This window comes from Heteronotia binoei, unplaced genomic scaffold (genome assembly GCF_032191835.1).
Source record: "Heteronotia binoei isolate CCM8104 ecotype False Entrance Well unplaced genomic scaffold, APGP_CSIRO_Hbin_v1 ptg000098l, whole genome shotgun sequence".
Taxonomy (NCBI): domain Eukaryota; kingdom Metazoa; phylum Chordata; class Lepidosauria; order Squamata; family Gekkonidae; genus Heteronotia; species Heteronotia binoei.
This window is the reverse complement of record NW_026799993.1, coordinates 16816-38433: the sequence shown is the minus strand read 5'-3', so window position 1 is coordinate 38433 and position 21618 is coordinate 16816. Positions and strand designations below refer to the sequence as shown.

Genomic DNA, 21618 nt, shown 5'->3' with positions numbered 1-21618 from the left:
AAACTGTACACACAGACATTGGACATTAAGAATACACATGTGAACCCCCAGCCCTCCCCTTTGCTAGCACCAGCCCCCACTGAAATCCAGCTTCATTTATGGAGGTAGGCATCCAACCAGAGTGCTCCAGATTTCTTGAGGGACCTACAGAATAAGAACAGAAGCATGAGGTTAGTTACGACATAATCTATATGCTAGAACACCTACATTCAGATCCAGCACTAAACTCCTCTGGGAGCCAAGGTATTCTGTAAGGCATATCTGGGTCCAGCATGGGGTCCCTCCATTATTTATTTTGCCATGGTTGTATCCTGCCTTACCCTAAGGACTTTGGCATGTAGCACACATTCTTTCTTTCTTTTTCTTCACATCAACACAATGAGATAGACTGGAGTGAGAGACAGTGGTGTATGTTCAATCATCTCTGGACTTTTCAGAGCAAGACCTTCCCATTTCCCCCTCCTGCTGTAATCCACTGAGCCCCTTCAAAACAACATATGGTCAAAGGGAGAGTTATGATTGGAGGGGGGAAACTGGTGGGAGTTGCTCCTCTCTTTTCTGCCATTCCACTGGATACACTATGTGGTTGGCATTCACGGCAGCAAGCTGAATGGTGATAATCCTTTAATGGGATAGGAAGCAAACAACTCACAAGCCATACTTGTTTTTGTCTTAGGGCCATTTGAGCTGTGTGAACACCTCCCATCACATGAATACAGAACTAAGCAATATATGGTTCCATAGATGTCAACAATGTGTTATCTTTCCTCTGCTAGAAAGGACAGATCCTTACTTATACACTACATTTCATCCCATCTTCCTTCCATTATGGAACTCAAAGTGTATGTAGGAGGTCTCTCACCAAGGCAATGATTAGAGCTAGACTTGCTTGAGATTCAGCAAGCTTTCTGTATCATGTGCCCTCCCAAAATACCCCACGATTCCATTTCAGGATATGGATGTGTTTGCACATTGCCCATGCTGTATTCTAGTGCAGTATAGTGGGAGGCAGGCATGCTACCCCAATCACATGCAAAGGAGGCTCAGGTCAGTAAAGTCATCTGTCCGTGCAGCTACTGTGTGTGACAGTTGTTAATGGGTCTGACATGGCCTGCAGGCCTTATGGATGCTTGCCATCTCCTCTAGCTTTCCTAGAACGAGTGAACAGACTGTCGATCTTTGTTAAATCTCTTACCCAACAATATCTGCAAATGCTCTCATAAGAGGCTTTTCTTCATAAGCAACTCCATACTTCGCACACAGTGACTTCACTAGTGGTGCAATCTTGTAGTAGTTATGGCGTGGCATTGTAGGGAACAAACTTAAATCAAGCAGAAAACATAAGGGAACTATAGTAGCAGCATTCTTCATGGAAAACACATTCCTTAGAACTTCTCTTTAGAGAAACAAAGTTTGATCTGCATATATAGCAAACTAAGGAAACAGTGTCCAAAGGTGGTGCAATACTGTGCGGTTTCAGATTGCAAATGGGTGATCACTTAATTTTTTTTTTAAAAAAAAACAAACACTTCTTGATGGTAGAAAATCAGCACAGCAAGTGATAAGCTGAGCTAGAATCTCCCTTGTGTGCCACTTTTTAATACACCGCTCTTCACTACCTGAAGGAGACTCAGAGCAGCTTACAATTCCCTTCTCTTCCTCTCCCCACAGCAGACACCCTGTGAGGTAGGTGGGGCTGAGAGAGTTCTGAAAGAACTGACTGACCTAAGGTCACTGGTGGCTTAATGCAGAGTAGGGAAAGAAACTTGGTTCTCCAGATTAGAGTCCATTGCTCTGAACTACTACATCAAGCTGGCTCTCATTATCAGTGCAGGGCTGCCAACACTGTGATATCAAAAACCATAATGTCCCAAATTATGGCAAGTGTTCCCTCTGAGTTAGTGTGAACTAGCTCACAGTTTTTTAGCCTCCAGCTCACACATTTTTGTCTTAGCTCAGGAAGGATGGCTCCAAAGCAAACTAATTTATGCAGTAGCCAAATCGCTCACTCACAACTTTAATGCCAGAAGCTCATGAAGCAGAACTTTTGCTCCTAAGACTCCACAGCTTAGAGGGAGCATTGGAGGACTACGCTGTCTTCTTACTCCTCCCCTTCCATGTATCCCTGGGATTTCCCCAGAGAGTTACTCTCTCATCTGCAGAGGCAAATTTGTTTTTGATCCAAACACTGTATACTTACTGGTGCTCAATTTGAAAGTTCAGATGTCCACTGAACCAATCATTGAAAAAGGATTGTTCAATGTTGCAGGTAGCTGCCAACTGCAAAAAACAAGGAGACAGTGGTGGCTTTTGATGGTGACCAGTCTTGGAAACAGGTAAAATGGAATTAAACTTTGCTTTTCTGGTAAGATTTACTGATCTTTCACCATGCTCTTCAATCTATTATTCTAAGGATACAAGCCAAAGAAGCCCTTGTACATGTGGTTGTCTGATTCTACCACTGCCAATAAGAGTCTTTTTTTACTGCATCAAAGATACTGAAATTTTTCCATGGGTTTATGAACCAGCTTGTTATCTACGGAAATATAATTGTAGCAATTATGTCAGTAATCATGCTTCCTAGCTCCTTAGTTCAATACAGGCATTTCAAGGTCAGATAACCTATCTGTTGTTCTGTATAAACACTAAACATATCTTCTGCTGGGAGAAACTAAGGATACCAGTAATTCACAACTACTTCATTTAAGTGATTTTGTCCTAAAATTTTAGTACAGAACAGCATGACATTTCTTTAGTGGGATTTACTCCCAAGGAACTGTGCATAAATGTGCAACCTTATTAAGACTGGAAATTTACCTGAGCACTAAGCCAGTCTCTGTGCTTCTCACTGTCAATTTCCATTGGAATATGATTCATCTGTGTGACCCAAACAAACCAATGGCTTTCCATAAACCTTCAAGAAAAACAAATGGTTTTAGTTTTGATGATGTGAACAGATCCCTCTGGGACAGTGTTAGGCAAAGCAATGGCCAAGGAAGTTGTGTAGATGTTTACCAATGTAATGCAGGTCATCTACTACCCTGAGGATCATATTTGGGTGGAAAGGTGGCATATAAATGTTTTAAATGAATAAATGAAATCTATAGTCTCCATTTTCTGCATGTTCTCTGCTACGGGGCAGCACAGCCTCCCCTCAGATCAGGCATACCTCTGGGTCTCTTCTTCAGGAGGAACCTGGTGTGGCACATTACAGGTACAGAGAAAACGCCTATCACCCTGTTTTAATCATCTAATTTACACAGTTGTGTAATGAATACAGATGAGGCAGCTATCCAGAGGGGATAAAATCAGAAATAATAGTAGGACTCTTTGAAAGAGCTATAGAAATGAGAACCACTTTATAGTTTGTGTGTCTGTTTTTCTTGCAAAAAATCTTTCACCGACACACACATATACAAAGTGAGATTTGGAGTAAGCTATAGGCATTGTGGACTATCCCTCATTACAGTTCCTTCAGAAAACAGGGTTTGTCTGAAATATGTGAAGCACTTTCAGAGCCTATGAATTCAGCATTCTTCTTCTGAAAGAGTCATCCTTTTCATTTATATATGATTCTATGAGGCAAAGCACCTCAAGGGTTAAAGTGATTATTAGCAGGCTTGTTGCTCTGGCTTGCAGGTATCCTGTGATTGGGCCTTCCTGCTGACATTATCCTTATCTCTTTCAAGGTTGGATTTAAGAATGTGATAATTGGTTAACTGTAAGAACTCGTGTTCAGCTGTGTAACTGGATGGGAGGAAGGAAGAAGGTGTGGATTGTCAACATCTTCTGGAGAGTTCCATCAAGCAAGCTTCCTGTTGGGTTTGGGAGGCCACCTGGTGCCATATGACAAAAGATTATTATTAGGCCAGAGGGAAGCCATATCAACTTTATCATTTTGCCATGCTTTTGTTATGTTATGCTGCGTCATGATGGAAAGCTACATAGAGAACGCTTAAGCCACTAGCTTGGACTTTTGTATTCTAAGAAGGCGAGCCATCTAATACCAGATACTGAATGTATATTAGAAAGTTAGCTTTGTTGTTTTCTTTGTTGAGAAGTGGTGGAGACTGTGCTGTACAGTAATATTTGTCTTTTTCAAAAGTCTACTCAATAAACCTTTATACATTATTACAAATGATTTGTGTGCATTTAATCTCAAGGACCCACTATTCACTTGCCAAAGAACTGGTGACCCAGAGAGAGACCCAGGCTTGGGTTCTTAACAGATTCCAGTTTTTCTAACCAATTTTATTAACTGCAAATGCTGCTTTCATGTCACTGAATTCTTTTCGTTAACTGCACAATCCACTTGCCTCTATCAAAAACAGTGACTCTGATATTGTTTATGGTCAAAGATCATGAAATGAAACAGAGCCAAGTACAGCCCTTAATGAGCCAGGGACCCTTTCTCTCAGTTACAGCCTGTGTTTACTCCCATGATCATAAAAGAGAAATAAGACAGATAATTATCACTTCGTTATCTCACAACTGCTGATTGTGTAAATGAGTTTCAAAAACCCCCCTCTAGGGAGTCCTAGAAAAATAATAGTGTATGGCTACAGAATGGCCAGTTCTCTGTTTTAACCAGAATATGAAACTTAGCTCAGTAAAGAAACACCACAGCTATCATTATTTCTTGATCATGTTACAAGAAGCTGCCTTATATTGAGTCAGGTCCATTGGTCTACCAGGGTCATATTGTTTACTCAGACTGAAAGCAGTTCCCCCAGAGCTCCAGGAAGAGATCTTTCGTATTATCTGCTACCTGATCCTTTCAACTGGAGATGCTGGGGACTGAACCTAGGACCAACTGCATGCATAATAAATTTCTACTCCTTTCCTCCAAGAAATTTAGGGTGGTGTACATGGTTTCACCACATCTCTTTATATTAATAACATTCTGTGAGATAGATTAGGCAGAGAGTGTCATTGGCTCAGAATGGCGCTGTGAACTTCATGGCTGGTAGGGATTTCTACCTGTCTCTCTCTAGTGACTATACCACACAGGTTTTCTCACACAAGCTATGAAACACTTTAACAAAAAATACACCCCAGCTTTATAGTGCACTGCATTTATGATATTTTCTTGTGGCAACAACAGTGGTAAAGAAGGTGGCTTGGATCTTTTGCAGAGTGTACTGTTTCCTTCTCCCTTTACTCCAGGGGTGATAACGATAGCAATACTAATTAAGGCAATAAGAAATATTGAAATGGTTCACAGATTTCATCACTGCATGATAACTGCAGAACACATTACTTCCCTCCCCCCTTTTCCTCACAACAACCCTGTGAGGAAAACTGGGCTTCAAGAAAGTGAATGGACCAAGGTCATCCTTGGTTTCATGGCTTAAGATTAATTTGACACTGGGTCTCCCCAGTCCTAGTGTGACATTCTGGCCACAATACCACACTGGCTTTCTTTGTCTTACCTGACAAAGGTAAGGAGAAACAAGGATCCCAGAACTCCATAGAATGGGGTATATGTGAGAAAGTAGCGTAAGTAATAACTGAAGGCCCAGGCCAAGTCCTAGGGAGAGAAGAAAGGAATTATCTCAAGAGAACCTCCCTTCCGTATGTTACTGCTCACTCCCATATAGTGTTCAGAAATGCCTCTACTTCCCACAATCCCTCTGGTGTAGCTGAGTGTACCCAACTGCAATAGAACGCTGCTTAATGAAAGCATAGTAGGACTCAGAGAATCTTTCACTTACCGCCCAGAATTTGTATCTGAACATGGTCATGAAGATTTGCATTTGGAAATAAACTGGAATGAGGAGAGGTGGGAAAACTGAAAGGAAAACAAAATCCATTAGAAGAGGCAAAGCATAAAGCATAAAATGAAGCGGTGCCTTAGGGCTGGATAACTATTTAAGCATAATTGGAAAAATTAGGACTGGAATGAAGTGTTTTCTCTCAGGAAGAAGAAAGCAAGCTTTGCTGTGTATTTACTGCAATTATCTCAAGATGATCCCTTCCAGAAAAGTCTATGGGTTTCTCTTTTGAACCAATTTGAACGTTCTGAAAAATAACGTATGTCTTTCAGTGGCTGAACTGCTTCACAATACTAGAAGGCAATGCTGCATTTGAATATGCCTTCATGACAAATGCTCTCCTTGTGTAGAAAGCTAGGCAGGGATGCAAACAGCCTTGTCTGCCAGCTGGATCTGCCACATTTCTAGGTGAGGCTTTCAAATAAGGGAATGGGAAAATAATCATTTCCTCATTATCTTTAGGAACCTCTATAACCCTATAACTACCTCATGGCTCTGACTTCTTTAGTATATATGAATTGTTGTAGTCAGAAATGTATAAGCTGAAAACCATCAGTTGATTCAGAAGTTTTTGCCCCTGTATAACGAAGTTTTCTTAAATAATAATATCATTATCCCATTACTCCTCAGGCTCTTTAAGCAACCTGCCAGTACAATGTCATAATAGCTAAATGAATATTGTCAGAATTATTTATAAGCATTATAAGGGCAATAATGATCTTGGAAAAAGCATCTGGGAGACTCCTCAGTGAGCAGAGCTGGATAAATCAGGGGACTGGAGTGTAGAGTGCTACAAATTCTCAGCATGTGTGACAATCAGCTGCTTTTTTTTTAAAACAAATGTTCCTAGTGGAAGAAGCAGCTCTAATTTTTAAGTGGAAAGTGTCACAAATTAAAATGCCTGCTTTTAAAAAATAGTCTTAAGAGGCCAAGCACTACTCCCACTGGTGTCAATGAGAAAAGCTGTAGCACAGCTTTCTCTCTGAAATATGTGAAGGGAATTTTTTGACATGGGGGAATATTTAAACATGACATCCCCACACCTGAAGTGCAATATTATCAAGAGGACACGTTAACATGCTTGCTGTAAAGGCTTGGATTGACTGTTAAGGGACATTCACTTGCCCTGTTTTTGTTAGCCTTTGACGGCATTTTTTCTACCCAGTTTAATTACATCTCAGTAACAACAAATTGAGATGTAATTGTTTACATCTCAAGAACAACAAAAAAATCCTATGAAAAATCCATCTTTTTTGAAGCTGCCATTGTCCACCTTGATACTAATTTCTTGCACCATTTATGACTTAAAGCTAATAAAACACAAGCAGTAAAAATAATAGAGGGTGTGGTTCTGAACAGAATCTGGAAATTTCTCAAAATGGAATACAGTGGCAGCTATGAGACAGTTTACAGCTTATTGAAAGAGACATTACCCTGTCCCCTAACTTCAGATATGTGGAAGGGATCTGACTACTTACACATGGATGTACAAGCTCAACATTTACTCTCCGTGTTAATTATCATGTTATTGTTCCCTGTAGTAGAGCCCCGTGGTGCAGAGTCGTAAAGCTGCAGTCCTAAGCTCTGCTCACGACCTGAGTTCGATCCTGGCAGAAGCTGGGTTAAGGTAGCTGGCTCCAGGTTGGCACAGCTTTCCATCCTTCTGAGGTCAGTAAAATGACTACCCAGCTTGCTGAGGGGGGAAATGTAGATGGCTGGGGAAGGAAATGGCAAACCACCCTGTAAAAAGTCTGCCGTGAAAATGCTGTGAAAGCAATGTCACCCCAGAGTTGGAAATGACTGATGCTTGTCTTTTTAGTGATTATGATGTGAATAATGACACAGAAATATTGTACATGAAAGTGATGAAAGTATTTTATTGTAGCGCTACACAGTTGGCATTTCTTCATTGTATTGTCTCTTTACAACTGTGGATTCTTTGTTTATATATATATATATATATATATATATATGAATTATGGCACAATATACTTACACATGGAAGGACAGAATAGGATATAAACAGGGATACCGAGATCCACCACAAAACTCCCAGACAATGCACTCCCCTACCATTCCTCAGATTCAGAACATACACATGATATTTCAGTAGAATAGGTAGACTACTACTATTCTATACTAAATAGGGGAGGGACGGTGGCTCAATGGTAGAGCATCTGCTTGGTAAGCAGAAGGTCCCAGGTTCAATCCCTGGCATCTCCAACTAAAAAGGCTCCAGGCAAATAGACGTGAAAAACCTCAGCTTGAGACCCTGGAGAGCTGCTGCCAGTCTGATTAGACAATAGTGACTTTGATGGACTGAGAGTCTGATTCAGTATAAGACAGTTTTATATGTTCAAATATATTCCACAACATCACCTGGCTCAGCTCCACAAATCATTACTTTGAGCTCCCCTATTTTGTACTGCTGGTCTCCTCTCAGCACTCCTGGGCATAGATAATAGCTGTGTTTAAGCAGAAGAGCTATAAATATTATCTTCTTTCCTGCCTTCTGGGAATATATGGAAATAGAATGAAATGAAGATACACACCGAAAAAGAAGTATTGGTGTTGATGGTTATAAGGAAAATACTTCAGTTTCTTTTCTCCATACTGAAAAAGAAAGCAGGGGTAGGGAGCAGAGAAAGGCTCTTAACTTTACACTCATGGATGGGAACAATTTCATAATTTAAGATTTGTTCTTATGTTATCTTTTTTTTAATTATCTCACCAGTTCCATTTAATATTTAAAACCAGGCTTGTAAATGTGTATTTACTTTGGCAAGGAAGAACTGCCTTCAGGCAACCAGGTGGAACAGTTTACTAAAGAGGGTTTCTCCGCCCACAGGCAGTAAAAAGTATGTGTGGGCATGCAGGCTAGTCAGGATTTTGGCAAGATAGTAATTTCTATGGCTCTGTCTGAGGTCAATCAACATTAATATTCCTTTTGTGAATGATAGGTGGACACAGCACAGAAAAGTTTGCCAGGATTTTTTCATTCTATGGTGACCTATCTGGATATGATGGAACATCAGGATGAAAAAGGGTGACCTTTTTGATTGCTGGGAGGACTGAAAGGATTGACAAAAACAGGCCACACAGTTCAAACAGCACCTTTCTCTATGATGCAAATACCTGTTTAAAATCAAGGAAGTGAAAAAAATGAGGTTTGGTTCAGACACATGGGGGGATGAGATGCCAGAACAAACTACGGTCTGCAGGTTGAGTACCATGAAGGATCTCATTCTGGAATACTTCTCTATGGCCGTTTTCGCACTTAGCGTTTGCTCCCCTTATTCCGCGGCGCAATTATGTCCGGCTCATTTTCCTTGTTTTCGCACTAGTGACTCTTTTGCGGAGTCGCGTCCCCTGAAGCCCCGGCTCAAATCGTTTTCGCACTGGCATCCGGAAGGAGGTGGATCTAGATACTCCAGCGTGAAACCCCTGCAGCACCGGAGCAAGACGCAGCGCCGGAGCAACAGGTGCAAAAACCAGGAAAAGATCCGGAGGTAAATGTGGTGCTACGCTGGAGTAAACGCTAGTTCGAAAACGGCCTAAGTTAAATATTCCCTGAAAATAGAAAACAGGCACACCAAGCAAAGAGAGTGAGTAGAATCTTGCTATTTTTTCCTATCCTGTATTCCTATTTTGTATTAAAGGTCATTCAAAACTGTAATCCACAATCTGCAGTTCGTTCTACTACTTCATGATTTTGCTACCTTATTATTGTTTTACTAAAGAAAAATACATTTGATGTTGATTAGGAAGACCTGGGTTCAAATCCTCATCCATGATGCTCTCTGGGTAATTCTAGAATAGCCACTACTAGGGTTCCCACTAAGGTGTGATTGATGAACTAATTTTTAGGCCTCAGCACAAGAATGGCTGACCCAGCTCCTGACCTTGTGTGGCCTGGCTGACTGTCTCACATGGCCCTGGGCATCAGCCAGTTTCCCTCTTGGCAGACAAGGCGGCTAGCCAGCTGGGTGGCTCCTCCTGAACACCACCCACCCCCTGCATGTCAGGAAAAAAAAGCACAGGTTGCCATGTGGATGTGGTGCTGGAGTGTTTGGCAGAAGCTTTGGCTGCATCACAGGGTCCACCAGTCTGGCATCCCAAAGGCAGAGAGGAAAGGAGGACAGAGTGCATCAGGCCCAAGGGAGGGGACTGCTAGGCCTCGGGCCCCTGCCCTAAAACTGCTCTGCAAAGGCACATGGGTGAGAGGGAGCTAGCTGGCACTTCCCCCGACCCAGCCCAACACTCTGCCTGGCAGATGAAGGCACACCTTTACCTGCCTGGCAACTGGGACACAAGCCCTGACTATCCTCCCTGTGCTGCTGTGCCCCACCACATCAGGTGAGTCACCCTCCTTGCCCAAGTGTTCACCTTTCCCCTACAATTGGGTTTTGCTGGGAACATGGCCCTTCCTATGGCTGGCATGACCGTAGGATGGTTGCATTCCCAGCAGAAGACCATTGTGGGAGGGGAGGTGGATGGCCTGGGCCCCTTCTTACAGTTGGCATGACTCCATGAGAATTTTGAAGAACCCTCCCGCCTGTGCTGGTCGGCCGGTGAGAGACTCAAGTTGGCTGCTCCTGACTTAGAACAGGCAGGAAAGCTCTTCAAATTCCTTGTGTAGTCACATGGACTGTAGGAAGGGGCCCAGGCCACATGTCCCTTCCCTGCCCCCAGCAAGCTTCTGGGGTGCCCCTCCCTTTCTATCATTCCTCTTACTCCATCTATTTGCTTTCTTTCCATTTCCCTCCCTCCCTCCCATGATAAGTTCCATATTTGATCTGTCATACAAATTGCAGTCTATATTTCACGTTTGCATGTTTTGTATGTTTGTGAACTAAAATGTTTCAAAATGTATACAAAAATGTAGGCCTGTTTTGCCTCATGAGGAAGAGTTCTGCTCACAAGATGACATAGTTTAGGAGGAACATTGGCACCTCTCTGTGTTACCAACCTCACAGGGCATTTTAAAGAATAAAAGGTTTGGGGCAAATTTAAGTACACTTTCTTGAGCTCCCTGAAGGAAGGGCTGTACACAATAAAATACATTTGTCTTGATAGCTGCAGTTTCAGTGATCCTTGGGGTGGTGGCCACAGATTTGTTCCCTGGCACCCACTTGCTTCATTTCTGGATTTTTTTTTACTGCACTAAAGAAGTGAGCATCTCCTTTGTGCCACCATTAAGTACCCATTTGGAAGCCAATACCTCCATCATAGCAGCATGTGGGACCATCTTGGCTGGCACCCTCCTCTGTTCTTCATGCTTGCTTTGCCACCCTCCCCCCTGCCCGCAGAGTGGCTAGCAATCTGCAAATCTGGATGATTAATGCATTAATAGCTGCCATCTATTTTTATAATGTATTTCTATTTTGTTGTTTTATTTAGCAAATGTTTTAATGCTTCTGTACATTATCCAGAACCCTGAATTAATTATAATAATACTAGCAATATTGCCAGTGAGTTTCACCAGACATCCTATAGGCTTTAGTATTTTAACAGAGTGATTGCTCTGTCTTTACAACATCTGTAATTATATAAACCTTTATCACATCAACTGGGTGAAAGAGGCCCCAACTACTTAACCCCCCCCCCATAATTAAAATGCTTTTATTCCTCTCATCTCCCCCCCCCCCCCCGGTATATTTTCTGGCTGTACTAGATATCAGTAGGTTTCTCACCATATGGGTGACAACTCAGTTCATGCTGAATTGTATGCGTGAACATTACTGAATGAATTGTTCAAGGAAAATTCCAAAGCATGGTTTTGGCTCAGAGATCCCATGTTGCACAATTTGGTTATGTAACACATTCTTATTAAAAGGCTCCTTCAGAGCTGATAGAAGAAGAAGATATTGGATTTATATCCCGCCCTCCACTCCGAAGAGTCTCAGAGCGGCTCACAATCTCCTTTACCTTCCTCCCCCACAACAGACACCCTGTGAGGTGGGTGGGGCTGGAGAGGGCTCTCACAGCAGCTGCCCTTTCAAGGACAACCTCTGCCAGAGCTATGGCTGACCCAAGGCCATGCTAGCAGGTGCAAGTGGAGGATAGGCAAAAGTTAACAGAAAACTGAGCTGAAGCATCTTTAAAAACCAGTTGTGTCTATTTTCTTAGTCCACAATTGGGTACACAACAGTGCCATTCTAAGCAGAGTAACACCCTTCTAGTCTACCGACTTCACTGCATTTAGTCAAACCAGTCATGGGAGCGAATCAGGCCTATGACCTCCGGTAACATGGCCATACAAAACTTAGGTGCCATGAGGAACTTATTAAGGGTCCTTAGGTCCAATACAGACAGGAAGGTCTGGCGTGACTTCGTCTATGGGGTCGCAGAGTCAAGTCTCAACTGTGCAACTGAACAACAAAAAGGTCTGATACTTTACCACAGTCTTTCTTATCAACTAGGAAATAACGAGAATAAAAACCAGATTTGATCTCATGCAATGGAACAGGCTCAATAGCACCTTTATTCAAAAGTTGGAACACCTCCTGTTGCTGCTCTGGAGGTGCCATGGATGGAGAGGAATCAGAAAGGCAACCAACTGGTGAAACACAAAACTGAAGGAAATATCCTTGTTGAATGATGCTAACAACCCAAGTATCAGAGGTAACTGACTCCCAAACAGGGACATAGCATGATAAACAGGGTAAAACAAGTAGAGACTGAGCGGACAGTCAGAATTGAGGCCTATCTTTGCCAGAAGCCTTCTGAGACAAAGCAGGAACCTGCCTGGGGCAGCTGAAGAGATTCCTTCCCTCAATTTTCATCTTAGTATCATTGGGATGGTGGTGCAGTGGGGCCATAGGATTATGGTGGAAACCATGGATCTAGTGCATGAGTCTGTGATATGTCATGCAGGATTTAGTCACTGCTTTCCAAGCTTGAAGCCCTCTACTTGTAGGACTTTGGCCAAAGCTTTGTATTCTTCTATTAGTGAATCAATGAATGTAGTCATTCTTTCCCACAGAACATTTGGTAGAACCTCATAATGGCATTAAAAGTTTGCCATGAGCAGAGTTAGGGCCAATGATCTTGCAACAAAAGCCATCAAGCTTATGTCCCTCTTGGTCAAATCGTAAAGAATGAAGCCTGGAGCACTGCTTAGCTGAGATGACTTCCGTCACGATGAAGTCAGAAGTAGGACGGGCAGAAAGGAAATCATAGTCCTCTCCTAAAACTTTGCACATGTGGCCAGTTTTCTTGGCAGCAAGGGGGACTGATAGATAGATTTGGATATGTCCAGCAATCCCTGTAGCATGGGGAAAGCAATTAAGCACCGTGGCACAGAGTGGTAAAGCTGCAGTACTGCAATTCAAGCTCTTTGCTCATGACCTGAGTTCGATCCTGGTGGGAGCTGGGTTCAGGGAGCCGGCTCAAGATTGACTCAGCCTTCCATCCTTCCAAGGTCAGTAAAATAAGTACCCAGCTTGCTGGGTGGGGGGTGGGGGGTGGAGTGTAGATGACTGGTGAAGGCAATGGCAAACCATCCCATTAAAAAGTCTGTCGTGAAAACATCGTGATGTGATGTCACCCTACAGTTGGAAACTACTGGTGCTTGCACAGGGGACTACCTTTACCTTTTTTGGGTGGGTAAAGAGCCTTCAAAATGGGGTTAGACATAATTGGTTCTGAGCAGATCACTTCAATATTAAGAGACTTAGCCATTTGGATCAGTTGTTAGGAATAGAGACAGAGATCTTCCATTGGGAAAACAGGTGATGGGTTTGAGATACATTTGTTAGGTGATGGTTCTGAGGGGGCACTGGAGCTGCCTAAAGGCAGAAGTTTTTTCTTGTCTGATTCCAAGGGACCTGAATCCATAGCAAATGGGGTTGATGGGGGAGCACAACACGGCCAGGAGCTCGGTTTCATGGAAGGTGGTGGCTGCTGTTCTCACTGCATAGGCCAGTACATGGGTGGTGGGGCATACTGGAACCATTGTGGAGGTTGTAGTCACAAATACTGAGCAGCTTGAGAGTCTCCCAAAGATCTACGACATTAGGGTTTGTAGAATCTTTCGGGCTCAAGTGCCGTGTTCTACTGGAGAAAGTTTTCCTTCCAGACGTTTTGTTCTCAGCTGCGGAGAACATCCTCAGTGGCGTTGCAGCCGGAGCAGGCGCTCTGACCTTCTTGGCTGCTGTGAGTTGAGAGACATTGTTTAACTGAGGAAACTTCAGCTTCAGAGGAAGACTGGGGAGCAACCTCAATAATGTAATTGTAAAAAGAAGGAGATGGTGACCATCTATGAATTGGAGAAGGGGTCTGAGGTCACTGGGTGGGGGACAGATCTGTTCCTGGTTGGGTGGCGGAGGGATGGGAAGTTTTATGCTTCGACATCTATTTTTTCTTTTGCAGCAATGGTTCCAAGGCACTACGTGCTGCTGAGGACTACTTTGGAGCTGACTGTGGGCCTGGTTCTGATACAGATCCTAAGAGTGCTGACCCTGAAGGGAGGGTATGAGCCCAACAGTCCAGTTCTGACTCCTTGGAAGACATCTGATCTTCTCCAAGGGCTGCTAAAGCTTTCTTCCAAAGGGTGACTTTCACCCTGGGAGCTCAGTTTATGCCAGCCTTGGAGTGAACTTCTTGCAAATAGAGCAGGCAGAGATGTTGTGGGCCTCACCCAGGCACAGGATACCATGGTCATCTGACTGAGCCATTTTTATACCACATTTGATGCACTTTTTAAAGAGAGCTATAGCTTAATAATAAAGTCCTCTTTCCAATTCCCATTTTTGTAAGAAGCCGGGTGAAGAAATGAAGGGAAGAAGAGTGAATGGGGGGGGGGGGGGGGAAATCACTAGAGAAAAACTTGGGAGGATCAGAAGAGAGTGAAGACATTTGATCTCCATGGCAGCAAAGAAAGGACTGAGGCAGGAAACAGCTGGGTCATGCAGGGAGGAGGCTGAGTGCTTTAAATGTTCTAAATAGTTTTTAAAAAGAGATTTCCATGGTAGGACTACACAGAGGCCACAAAGATGAACTACTGCTTGGTGACCAATATTCCTTTTTTTTTGGGGGGGGGGGGGGGTGACAAGTGCTTGAACTGGTAGTCCCTACAGAACTTCAGGCAGTTTTGGAGGAGACGGATTATCTGGAGCAGGGGTGTCAAACTCATTTGTTATGACGGCTGGATCTGACATAAATGAGACTTTGTTGAGCTGGGCCATGCCGGGCCAGGCCATGTATGTACCTTTATAAGATTAGGTAGCAGAGATATAAGTTTTATAAAGAACACAGACAAACACAAATATATACCTTAAAAAAAACTTAAAACACTCATTGGTTTTAAAGATGCTTTCTTTGTATTTGGGCAAAGGAAGCTCTGGCTCTTTCCTTCCTTCCTCAGGGGAGTAGGATGGGGAGGAGCCTCAGCCAAGAGAAGGAAGAGAGGCTTGGCTCAGTAGCTCTGCTGTGCAATTGAGAGAGCTTGGCTATTCCTCCTCCCTTCTTCTCCAAGGGAGGAGCCTCAGCCGATGGAGAAAATAGAGGTTTTGCTCTGCGGCTCCTGTGCAATTGAGCAAGCCTTACAAAGCAAGCTGTTACGTAGAAGGAAGCAAGAGAGAGGGAGAAGGAAGCAGAGGACAGTCAATTGCTTGCAGGCCTGATAGGAACCCTCCTGGGGCCTGATTCGGCTCCCAAATGGCATGTTTGACATTCCTGATCTAGACCTATTTTAAGCAGGATTCAAGTCTGAGCGTGACATGGAAATGGTTGCCCTGACTAATGCTCTTCACCAGGACAGTGATAGGGTAGAATATCCTTGTTGATTCTCCTGGGCCTTTTGGTGACTTTGGATACCACCAGTCATGGTATCTTGTTGGAGAAGATGGCCCAATTGGGAGTAGGGGCAACATTTGGTGGTTCTGCTTTTACTTGGTTGAATAATTCCAGAAGCTGGTGCTGGGGACTGCTGCTCAGACTGCTAGCATTTATGCTATGGGGTCTTGCAGAAATACATTTTATCGCCTGTGATGAATAGCATCTACATGAAACTTCTCGAGGAGTTTGTCAAGAGATCTGGAGAAAGGTATCACCAATATGTGGATGTCAGCCCACTGTATTTCTCCTTAAAAGGTGAGTCAGGTGGATCTGTAGAAGTCCTGAAAAAATGCCAGGAGAAGGTGATGGGATGGGATGAGGGCTAACAAACTGAAATTCAGTCAGGATAAGACTGAGGCGTTGTTCAATGACAAAGATGCACCAGGATTTATCTACTTAATTTATACCCTGCCTTTCTCAACCATGCGACTTGCATCATTCTTCTCTCCTCCATTTCATCTTCACAACAACCCCTACGTTAAGCTGAGAATGTGTGACTGGTTCAAGGTTACCAAGCAAGCTTCCGTGGCAGAGTGGAGATTCCAACCTGGGTCTCCCAAATCCTAGTCTGACGCTCTAGGCACTACACCACACTGATTCTCTAAATTTAGGAATCACTCTAAATGTATAAAAGGAGGGGGTTGCACTCCTACTGAATGAGCATGTTTATAGCTTGGGGTTACCGCTGGATGCTGGCCTATAGTTAGAAGTTCAGACATCTCTTTGTGACACGTAGATCCTTTTTATCAGTGTTGTCTGATATGCCAGCTACAAATGTTTTTGAACAGTGATCTGGCCACAGTGATCCATGCTCTGATCACATCCAGGTTAGATTACTTTGATATAACTCACCATGCAAACTGGAAACTTCAGCTGATGCAAAATGTGGCTGCCAGGATATTGCTGGGAATGGAGGAATACAAGGACTATATCACCCACAAGCTCAACTATCTGCACTGATTCTATTGGTGCACCATTCAAAGTGCTTGTTCTTACATATAAGGCCCTGAGTGGCTTGGAGCCAGGATATCCATCTCCTCACATACTGACCAGCCCACTAGGCAGGATCCAGAGATGAGGTCGGTGGCACTTTGCTTATGGAAGGGCTTTCCCCTTGAGGCTCACCTGATATCTGCCCTACTTTCTTTTAGGTGACAGGCCTACACACTTCTTTCTACTCAAGCTTTTAATTAAGGATGATCTTTTCAAATTGTTTTTCAGTTTGCTTCTAGCTGGAAGGCTATTTTATGAAAACTGTTTTATTCTGTCAAATGTTTTATGCCACTTTTATGGTCTAGCCAGGTTTTTAAGGGCTGGATTTTAAAACTTTTTGTTAATAATTGTTATTATTTTATCATATTATTTTATTTTCTGGTGAGCCAGCATAGAAATTTCCAAATAAATATTTTTAAAGAATGGTTTTAAAAGTGTTTTGCGGCTGTTTTTAGACTTTTTAAAAACTGCTCTGAGTTTTACTAATCTTTTTTTGTGGGGAGGGGAGATTTATTCTGTTTGATATTTTCTCCTCTCTCTCTCTCTCTAGTTTATACTATAATTTGACGTACACTGCTGGAAAAGGTTATAAATATTTAAAACAAATAAATAATAAAACAGTCAACTCAACAAGGTGGATACACTGAATACATGAAACAAAACCCAGATTCCAGTCTCATAAGTAAAATTATGATCTGAAGAAAGAACTCAACGAAGCACACAATCTGGTTTGCTTATGCCAATGTGGCATATTTTAGGCAGGACCTCCAGGATAAGACTGGAATTAGCTTTTCTGTGAAAGGAAAGCAGGTTGAGACATTTTTAGCACTGTGTTGTTTTCCTTTGCTTCTCTTCATCCCATTTTGTGTCTTTTTTTTATATTTCATATTTATTTATATCTAGGGACACTGCCTCTCCCCCTCCATAAAGGGTTGCCAACTGCCTGGAGGAAAAATCCTGCCCTTAAATAGAATCTTAATGGGATGATATTTGCCTCCATGGCATAAAGAGCTTCATCTGCCCGTTTCCACACATTACGCCTCTATTAACAGCAGCCCTATTATCAACCCTACCTCCACTTCTTGTCTTGAGGTGCTGGATTTAATTACAGTATTTTAATATGCACTGTAATGACATGTAGAGCATTTCAGCCTATTAGTTGCTGTGGCAACCACGTCACAGGTTTCCAGCTGGTATAAACCACTACAGGGAATGCAATTGTGTGTACTGCATTGCTTTTCATCAGATAAAGATCATTCTTTTGGGGGTGGGGTGGGGGTAGAGCTTTCTTTTCTGACTAAAGAACACACTTTCTTATCATCGGAGTAACATGCTGCCACAGTATCCTGGCATCCAAAAGAACAAGCCAGGCTTCTTGGAATTATATATTAAATTTTAACTTATTCTTAAATCTAGCTACAAAAGGCAACATTTGTTGTGTCACCACTTAATATCATTTTAAATGTACAAGCGCATGATTTGCCTAACTTCGCCTGATGAGTCTGTGGAAGGAGTGACTCTCAAACCAGGGCTCTCATTGATCATCTAAGTCAATACAACACCTTAGTTCTCAAGCTGTTATAGTATGATCAACTAACATGAGTAGCATCATACTCCTAAGGTCCAAAGAACTCACAATACATATGTTGCATATGTTGGTGAGCAGGAACCTTTGGACAATCTTGCAATGGACGGCAGTAAGCAGTGAGATCCCTCAATAATGAGTACTGACACTAGTGCTATTGCTTTACTCATTTGTTTCATAAATGATCTAAACTTGTAGGGCAAGCATATAGGGGCCAGATCCACAGAAGATACCACATTATTCAGGATGATGAAATTGCTTAGCATCTCCGTCTGCATGAATTCTGAAAACTTTAGTTGCCTGTTGTCCCCAAGAATTGCTGATTTTCAGTCTTCACTGGCTGATGGAGAAACTTTCAGAGCTAAGGAAGGGGCCTACCACATACAAACAGGAGTCATAAGAACATAAGAGAAGCCAGGTTGGATCAGGCCAATGGTCCACCCAGTCCAACACTGTGTGTCACACAGTGGCCAAAAAATATCAGTGGCAGTCTACCATGATTTAGAACAGGGGTGTTGAACTCATTTGTTTTGAGGGCCAGATCTGACATTAATGGGATTTTGGGAGGCTGGGCCACGCGTGTCATAAAATGTAATGCCAAGTAGTGGAGATATAAACTTTATAAAGGATAATTAAATATTTTAACATAAAATACAAACATACTTAAAACCAGGCCTCTGATTCAGTAGGAACTCACAGGAGCACAGCTCCTGAACCTTTCTGAGAGTTCCTCCTCCTCCTTCTGAGAGTTCCACCTTGTCTATTGAATAGTACGTGCAGCTGCATAACAATCCCTGGATGAGCTCCACCACCTATTTTTCTACAAAATGACCCCTGCTTAAAACTCTTGCAATATTTTGTTTAAAATGGAAAAGTCAGGAAATAGTGGGATTTGGCAATGCAATTTTAAAAATAAAACATCAAGAAAAAGCATAAGGATCACAGCACAAACAAAAGATATGAAATAAAAAACATAAAATGGTCTGAGTCTAGGAAAACATGAAATGGCTGGGCATTGGCTCTCCAGTGTAATATCCCCCTTTGGTTGTGTGTTCCAGGTTAGAGTACTCACTAGGCACCAGTTCTCAGGACCATTCAGCAGAGACAAGCTGGCTCAAATCATCAACTCTTTATTTGCAAAGACACAGCTCCTGGAAGCAACAGCTTCAACTGGCCATACAAAGCTGGAAAGTGAAACTACTTGAGCTCCATTCCATTGAAATACATGGCAGCACAGACAAAGTTGCAGAATAGTTTTTCCATTAAGGTCTCTGTGCCCAGATAGACTACTCTGGGAGCAGCCTATCTGGGCCCAAAGACCTTAATGGAAAATCCATTCGTCAGAAGAGCTTCCTGCTGATGCAGGCAAAGACAAGGCATAAAGAGCTGAGAACTTCAGCAGCCTGGGAGCTTCAAAGGATGAGGACAGGAGAAAACAGTCATGGACCTGATTAAAACTCTGGGCAGGGAATGGGGGTGGTCTTGACCCACAGACTGTAAGTTTGACACCCCTGATTTAGAAGGTTTTAGCACCTTTTGGTTTTGGGGGAAATGGATGAAGTGCAGAGATAAATGTTGGCTGTCCACCATGTGTAGCACCAGGAGGCACAAGAAGCCTGTTTAGAATGCCTTAAGTACGTACTTAACTCAAAATGGTTGCAACTGGCTGTGCTGTACAGCCAAATTTGTTGTCATCTGGAAATAAGGAGCTAGCAAAACTAAAGACTGGCTTCACCATTTGGCAGCTGTTACAAATTACCATCTATGAAAGCAACCAGGTCCAAAGTGATATTCTAAATGTGTTTTTATGTGATTTAGTGTCATCTGAATCCACCATTAGCAATTAAGTGACACATCCCATCAATATGAAAGCCACAATTTGTAGAATTCTGCCTGGCAACTGCTATACAATATGGACTCCAGCTATTTACTATGAAAGATGTAACACTGCAGCACTTCATTAATCAGTTTGATGATCTGTTTCAAAATCTTTTCATGTATTAAAAGAGTATCTCTAATTAATCAGACAGGGTTTTTTTTAACTGTTAAATATTTACAAAACTCATGGATGGCAGGCATCTTCTTAGAAGAGGCAGCTCTCCTCACTTTCATGAGGGAATGCTATTTCTAGGATGGCACTTCTATGATATGGGCACATTATCTGAAAACAATAAAAGAATGACCCTTTCTTCCAAGCAATTGTTATATTCAGAATGGACAAAAGGAGATACAACTTTACACTCAGAGATGGAAAATTAAGAAGAGCATGAAGGGGAAAATCATACTTGTCCTCAGAATTCCTCAGTGGGATCCAACTCACTATGTTACGCAGAAAGACGGAATATTAATTCTCTAAGTAAATACATAAATAAACTCAGCTCAACATCATATCCCCTTAATCTTACCTCAACTGGCTGTGTATCTCCCAGGACAAAGAGATGCAGCATGTTCACATCCGGATCTTTTTTGAAGATGTTTGGCTTGGCATGGTGCTGGAAATGCCGGTGATTCCACCAGTTTGCTGAGGCACCCTGTTGAAGAAGGAAAACATGGGCAGTCCACAGCCAACTCTGACTTCTGTCTGTGTATCACCTCCATGTTGTAGAAGCCACTCATGCCCACAACAAAGCAATTCAATATACCAGTAACATATGTCCACTGTGGTAAAATGTGTTGAAAGCTCATTAGACAAGATCAATCTTTACCCCCAAAACTCCAATGGTATTATCCAATGTCTTAGTCAAGCAGTCAGGTGTGAGAAGAAAAGCAGAGAAGAGACAGGTATGTTGACCTATACCCTGGAAGAAGTACAGTAAAAGAAAAAGAAACCTCCATCTATCTCTGTGAGTGAAGGGGGAAAATGGGAAGAAAATATATTTTTTTCCTAAGAGATGATTTAAGTGTTTGGTGGGAAGCTTCTGTAAGGGGGGCAGTTCCAGCTGTATTAGGTGAGCAAAAGTAACCGGGCTGCAAGGGAAAAGCAGTAGCTGCATGATGTCTCAGGAGGATATTAAGGATCTGCATGCTAGCTGCCCTCTGCTTATTGTCCCCCTAAAAAAGAAGAGAGAAGTGGAATTTGGTGCTGAATATTTGCATCGGCCCTAAAGAGATATCTTAATGGAGATTAAAAATAGTCAAAGAAGTGTGGGGCTAAATTAAGTACAATGTTCAGTTATCTCCCTATAGCCCTGCTCTTCCTCCTTTCCCACAAGATTTGAGAACCAGATTCTGCTCTGAAACAAAAGTATCCGGCCAGGGCAGAAGACCAACTTGTTGCTTATCATAAGCATAGCTGTCTGTCTGTGCTGTTGCAGATCTCTTCCAAGAAGTCCAGGCAGGCAGAAAGGCTACTCTCACAAAGAAGCCTTCAGTCAAATCTGTGTTTTTCAGAAGAAGTTACAACACCCTACTCACATATTGCTGGAC

General features: G+C 42.5%; 1 protein-coding gene across 1 annotated transcript in view; it reads right to left on the bottom strand.

Moving 5' to 3' along the window:
* LOC132590519 (acyl-CoA 6-desaturase-like) overlaps positions 1-21618 on the bottom strand; it is a gene marked incomplete at its 5' end in the record, with an annotated part of 29056 nt that continues 7438 nt past the window's right edge. Inside the window, 8 exons of the mRNA XM_060263429.1 lie at positions 1-144; positions 1196-1321; positions 2201-2280; positions 2818-2914; positions 5433-5530; positions 5715-5791; positions 8327-8387; positions 20598-20723. Of these exons, the coding sequence (XP_060119412.1) occupies positions 93-144; positions 1196-1321; positions 2201-2280; positions 2818-2914; positions 5433-5530; positions 5715-5791; positions 8327-8387; positions 20598-20723 (717 nt within the window). The remainder of the gene's footprint in view (positions 145-1195; positions 1322-2200; positions 2281-2817; positions 2915-5432; positions 5531-5714; positions 5792-8326; positions 8388-20597; positions 20724-21618) is intronic.